The sequence below is a fragment of the Austrofundulus limnaeus genome, unplaced genomic scaffold, assembly GCF_001266775.1.
Source record: "Austrofundulus limnaeus strain Quisiro unplaced genomic scaffold, Austrofundulus_limnaeus-1.0 Scaffold162, whole genome shotgun sequence".
Lineage (NCBI taxonomy): Eukaryota > Metazoa > Chordata > Actinopteri > Cyprinodontiformes > Rivulidae > Austrofundulus > Austrofundulus limnaeus.
This window is the reverse complement of record NW_013952564.1, coordinates 201,137-206,875: the sequence shown is the minus strand read 5'-3', so window position 1 is coordinate 206,875 and position 5,739 is coordinate 201,137. Positions and strand designations below refer to the sequence as shown.

General features: G+C 38.0%; 1 protein-coding gene across 1 annotated transcript in view; it reads right to left on the bottom strand.

Annotated features, from left to right (window-relative positions):
- Positions 1 to 2,706: 2,706 nt before the first annotated feature.
- tasor2 (transcription activation suppressor family member 2) overlaps positions 2,707 to 5,739 on the bottom strand; it is a 26,482-nt gene continuing 23,449 nt past the window's right edge. Inside the window, exon 22 of the mRNA XM_014017134.1 lies at positions 2,707 to 3,283. Coding sequence (XP_013872588.1) covers positions 3,186 to 3,283 — 98 coding nt within the window. The 3' untranslated portion in view covers positions 2,707 to 3,185. The remainder of the gene's footprint in view (positions 3,284 to 5,739) is intronic.

Sequence of the window (5,739 nt, the reverse complement as noted above, 5' to 3'; positions counted from 1 at the left end):
CTGCCAATAACCAACCTTAAGTTATAGCAAACACATAACTGGCTTGTGTGTTTGCATATGACTAACCTGTTTGTCCATGTGGAGGCAGGGCTTATAAGGCTGAGTTCACCTGAAGCTCATCAGACTGAAGAAGTCTCTTGGAGGAGAGATGAAACGTTTCACTAAAGAAGAACCCATCCAGAGGACCTACTTATTTTTTCTTTTAGAAATTTTCTACCTGGATTACTGAGATGCATCAGGACATAACTGGCTTTAACTCAGTCAGTTTTACTAATACTGAGTTAAATTTGAATGTTGTAGTAGCCGAGAGTCAACACAAACTCCAAATATTTCTCAGCACGTCTGTATATTTTTGGTTGCTTGTAAGTTCTTTGATTTTTATTGATATGAAAGTTATTTTCCAAGGGAGGCCTGGGTCTGAAGGCAACCTAATTTGTTTTTGGTCCTTGTCATTGTGAAGCATCATCGCTAACCACCAATCCGTGTTGCTACCATTATGTCCTGTTTTCTCCAGGTCGGAGTTTTTCTGTGCCATCTCTCTCTTCTCCTCAGTCAGCCTGAAACTCTCACCTGTTCCTGATCTGTAATCAGTTCAGGTGTCTCCAACACTCCTTCAGTTCTTTACCTGCAGTTAGTGATGGGCAAATGAAGCTTTTCTGAAGCACTGAAGCTTGCTTTGAAAAAGGGTTCATTACTCGAAGCTTTCCAACACAGTTCTCTTTGGCTCTATCCTGTGGCCAAAAGTATGAAAAGCTGCTTGAAACAACACAAAGTGAAGTGCTTCATCGTGATGGAGATGACAGCTTTTTAATGAGATATTTCTGTTTGATATCAGGCTGTCATCGTGTTGCTTGAACAGATTTTATTTATTTATTTATTTTTTGTGGGTGGGAATAAAGTTACTGTTGTTTATGGTTTATTATAATAAATAAATAAATAAATAAATAAAAAGTGTGCCTGTGTATTTTATACTGAATTATTTCAAGTTCAAGATCTTAATTCATTTTCATTTAAAAACAAAATTAACTCTGTACACACAAAAAAATCACAAATAAAATGAAAGACAGAAAGCAGAAAGAAAAGTCTAATTTTATTCTCTGCCCCTTATTTTCAAAAAATAAAATATAAGCTACTAGATTATTTCACACATTCTTAAAACCAATAAATACAGTAGTTGAATTTCAACTTAAGATTTTCACAATCTTATCATGACATTTCTCTGAGAATAATTTTGAATATGATCATATATTTAAAATATATTCTGTGTGTGACTGCTTGTCTGTGTTTTTCTAAATACAGGATCAATAAAATCCCCTCTGAGAGACTCTTCAGATTTACTTTAATCAGATGTTTATCTAAATTTTAGGCCCAGCTTTGAGACAATATTTTTTTTACAATTAATTCTTCCAAGTATTAATAATATTTCCTACAAGTCTGATAAATACAGCCCCTGGTCTTTGATTTTAATTTTGACATGAACGTTTAAAACTTTTCCACTGAACTTTAAAATGTTTGGATAATGCCTTTATTAAATAGAGTCCATACAGTTGATCAGTTTCATCTGATGACGTTTGCGCGCGCATGTCATCACGCACGGTAAAGGGCTCGACCTAACCCTAACCCAAACCTAACCCACCGCGCGTTAGGATTTGCACATAAATATACGCCCGTTTTATGGCCCCAACGGCTTGCAATATATGGCAAGCCGTTGGGGCCATAAATCGGGCGTATATTTACGTGCAAATCCTAACGCGCGGTGCCGTAAATAACGCGCGAACGCGCGATGGGTTAGGGTTAGGGTTTGGTTTGGGGTTAGGGTAGAAAACGCCACCGCGCCTTCGCACGTTATTTACGGCACCGCGCGTTAGGATTTGCATGTAAATATACGCCCGATTTATGGCCCCAACGGCTTGCCATAGCCATAAAGGTTCTTTGTGGGTTCGTGACCCCCACTGTCTGGCCCAGGCTTATAAACTGCACAACAAAATAAACACATATTTGTTTGCCTCTGTGTCTCATAATATGTCCTTCACTGGTTTGTTATATTTTGCGCATTTGCCATCAAAACACACCACAAATCCAGCCAATGATTCATTTCCTCATGAACCTTTGAATCAGGTACTAAAGCAGTGACGTAACTTCACCACTTTCGACGCTTCGGACGTCACTGATCACGACTTTCACCAAACGAATCAAGCTCCGACACAGTACTTCTGAAACAGTGTGTTGTTTTTTTCAATACATGCGCTGCAGCTTCAGCTTCAAACTGCCCATCACTACCTGCAGTCATCTTCCAGCTCCACCTCAGCAGTGCATTGTTGCTTTTCTTGTTGAACTCTTTATTCTGCTCATTCTCTTCAAGTAAAAGAAAGTATTTGCTGCCACAATAGCTGTTTTTTGTTTATAAATACTTTGAACTCCTCAAGTCACCCTAATATTATATATAAGGTTTGACCTCGATGGCTAAAGCTGTCAATATAAGACAATCTTAGTCTGAAACTCTTGCATGATGGTGGGCGATGTGCTTTAAATCCAGATAGTTGCTACATCATTACCTCCACCAACCAAATGACCTGTTCTTGTGTACACAGCAGAAAGCTACGTGCTAAATGAAGCATGTAACAGAAAATACTAAAATATTTTCACATACTATTTATATGACAAAATTAACTTTGTTTTCAATTTAAAAAAAGTCCACTCCTTATATCCAACCTTTAAAAATAGCTTTTAATTGTCATCCTTAAGAGTTAGAAAATACTGAACAGTTGACATATTTAAATACACAGCACTAGAAAACACTAGTTTAGCTTCTAAGTACTAAGTCAGAAGTGTCAGATGAAGAATAATTTAAGAAAAATTTACAAAATGTACATTTAAATTAAGTGACAATATTAATGCAATAAAACAGCACAGCTGCCAGAATATTTGTGATATAACCCTAATATTCAAAAACTGAATCACGAGTTAAAGTGAACATGAACAAAAAAAACCCCTGTAAAAATATAAACCAACCGTTATTATTGCTCATAAAGAAGGTTGAGTTGTGAACTCTACCAACTCCTGTAGAAAGTACTTTAAATAGGCTGCTGGTTTCCCCTCACATCTAGTGAGACTTTGTGATTGATCAGTTATTGCTTCAGTTAGGAAACTTGAATTCTTCATTCTGACTTTTCTTTTTGTTTAAGTCAGACGGTAAAAATTTCCATTGGTGACTTTGTCAAGAAAGTGTCCAAAGTCATTGTCAAAATCCCCTTCTTTCCAAAGGCACTGTCTGTCTTTGCATCTGTAAAACCAAAACAAAGAAAAACATTTAGTTGAGCAAAAGATAATCTTTACCACAAGCACTCATTTAGCTGAACACGTGGTCTGAAACCCTGGTCACATGAGAGTAGGCTGATGTAGGAGGGACCAGGTTTTGTGTAACCACTGTAAGGACACATAATTCATGGTCATTTTACTGAGACTCCAATCCAGATGGAGGCTGTGGTGATATGATCAACTTTACGAGTCTGCAAATAAATATTCAAGCCTGAGAACTGATTTGGTTTCCTGCGCATAATTTAGGCTTTCAATTGAACCATTTCTTACAACACAGTGCTTTGACTGAACGACACACTGAGCAGATTTTGAAACTTCTTTAACTTTGAAGGCATGTTTGTTTATACGGAGCAGCAGGTACTTTCTTCCATAGGCGTAATTTGCAGGGGGGTTAGGGAGGTTATGACCCTCACAATAATTTGATCAAGTCAAAATAACTCCACCAAGAAAATCACATAATTTGCCCAAACACAATAGAAATTAACTGTTTAAGTAGACTGAAGCAACTCTCTTGTTTTCTTTAGGTAACTTTAACCTGATTAAAAAAATGTATGATGTCATATACATACGTTTAAGCCTAATTGATAAAAATGACAGTTTTAGAGCATAACCCCCCTCAATGATAGACCTAAAGTTACGCCCTTGATTTTTTCTGCATGTCAGTTTGCTGAAAATGGTTGGCTCCCAGAAGCCGGTTGTTAAATTAGCAAGAAGAAACGTGCAACCACCGTTCACGTCTTCTTTCCAAACTCCGCGGTTAACAAGAAAAATTAAAAAAGTTTCTTCTGACTATTTCAAACGTCTGATACATCAAGTGAAAAAAAACTATTTATCATCTATCACTGTTGTTTAAATGTGGGACATGTGCTACATTGGAAGTGCTGTGAAAGGGGGCATGATAATTTATTCCCCACATCATCTTCGTTAGTTTAAATACTTGGAAAAAGAAAAACATGTCTGAAGTGATGTAATCACATCTGAAGTGATGTGATCACTGATCTGCTGTTTCACGTCTTGTGAAAATATAAACCAGCTTTTACTCCCGTCTCAGATGGTTCTGTTTGTTTGGCTTTATTTATCACCCAATGTCATGAAAAGTGGGTGATCATGCAATTGTGTGTGTGTGTGTGTGGGGGGGGGGGGGGGAACTGGTATTTCCTACATAGTGGGACAGGTTTTTTTTTTTTGGCATACACACCTACTTATGGGAATCTAATGTTACTTATGGGGACCTGAGTCTAGTCCCCATAAGGGAAAAGCTGTTGGTGTGATGGGGGTTAAGTTTAGGACTAAGGTGTGAATTGAGTTTAGGTTAGCTTTAGTGTTGGTGGTCAGGGTTAGACTGTAGAAATTAATGGAAGTCAATGCCAGGTCCCCATAAAGATAGCTGTACCAGATTGTGGGTGTGTGTTAGCAAATGATCTCATTAACCAGTGGGGGGACTTTATTGAAACTCTCCAAATAATCATTTGATGTCCATCTACAGCTGATTAACTTTTGGAGTAAATCCCACTTTAGATGGCTGCCACTGTTAAATAACTCAGCATGTTCTACAGATGCTGAGCTCAAATTTGGTGTAAAATTTTGCCAACAGCTATTGGATCCAACTGTTTAGCGAAAATCTGTATGATTTTTAATGAAACTTTCAGAAAACCACTATTGGGTATAAGTCTACAAATAATTGCATTTTAAAGAGTAACTTACCCAAAATTAACTTTTTTTAGCTGATAAACTGTCTAGAATGTGTCTAAAATGTTATATAGTACTGTTTCTGCGCTAATTTTTATGTTTTTGTGYGTATTTGTTCAAATCTGTAATATTTAGTCTAAAAACGTCTTTTTGCTGCTCATATGGGTGGAGCAGTGGTACTGCAGGCTAATTTGCATATTGGTTAACAGCTCTCCTCTGTGACGTGTCTTCTCCACGGTTTCATCACAGCGGCTGTGTTCTGGTATATAAAAGCCTCTCTCTAAGACACGCCCCTACAGCAGTCAGAGCGTGGAACAGTTAGCAAGCTTAGCATGATCGTCTGTTGACCTTCAGCCTCGGGTGGGGAGAGCTGACTGCTCTCTCTCTCCCTCTGTCTCTGTGTCTCCACACACACACAGAGACAGAGAGAGACAGAGACAGAGACAGAGACAGAGAGAGAGAGAGAGAGAGAGAGAAAGAGAGAGAGAGAAAGAGAGAGAGAGAGAGAAAGAGAGAGAGAGAAAGAGAGAGAGAGAGAGAGACCAGCAGTAAGGCAGCGGGGCAGCTTCAGCCTGAACCCACACATGCCAACTTGTACAGATTGTCTGTAAATTACAAAGATTTGACATCATTTTGCAGGTATACGGACATATAGAGCAATCTCACTGATTTTTTCAAGTCTTACGGATGTTTTAAAAACCTCATTTTCAAATTTATCTAACATGTCAGAGC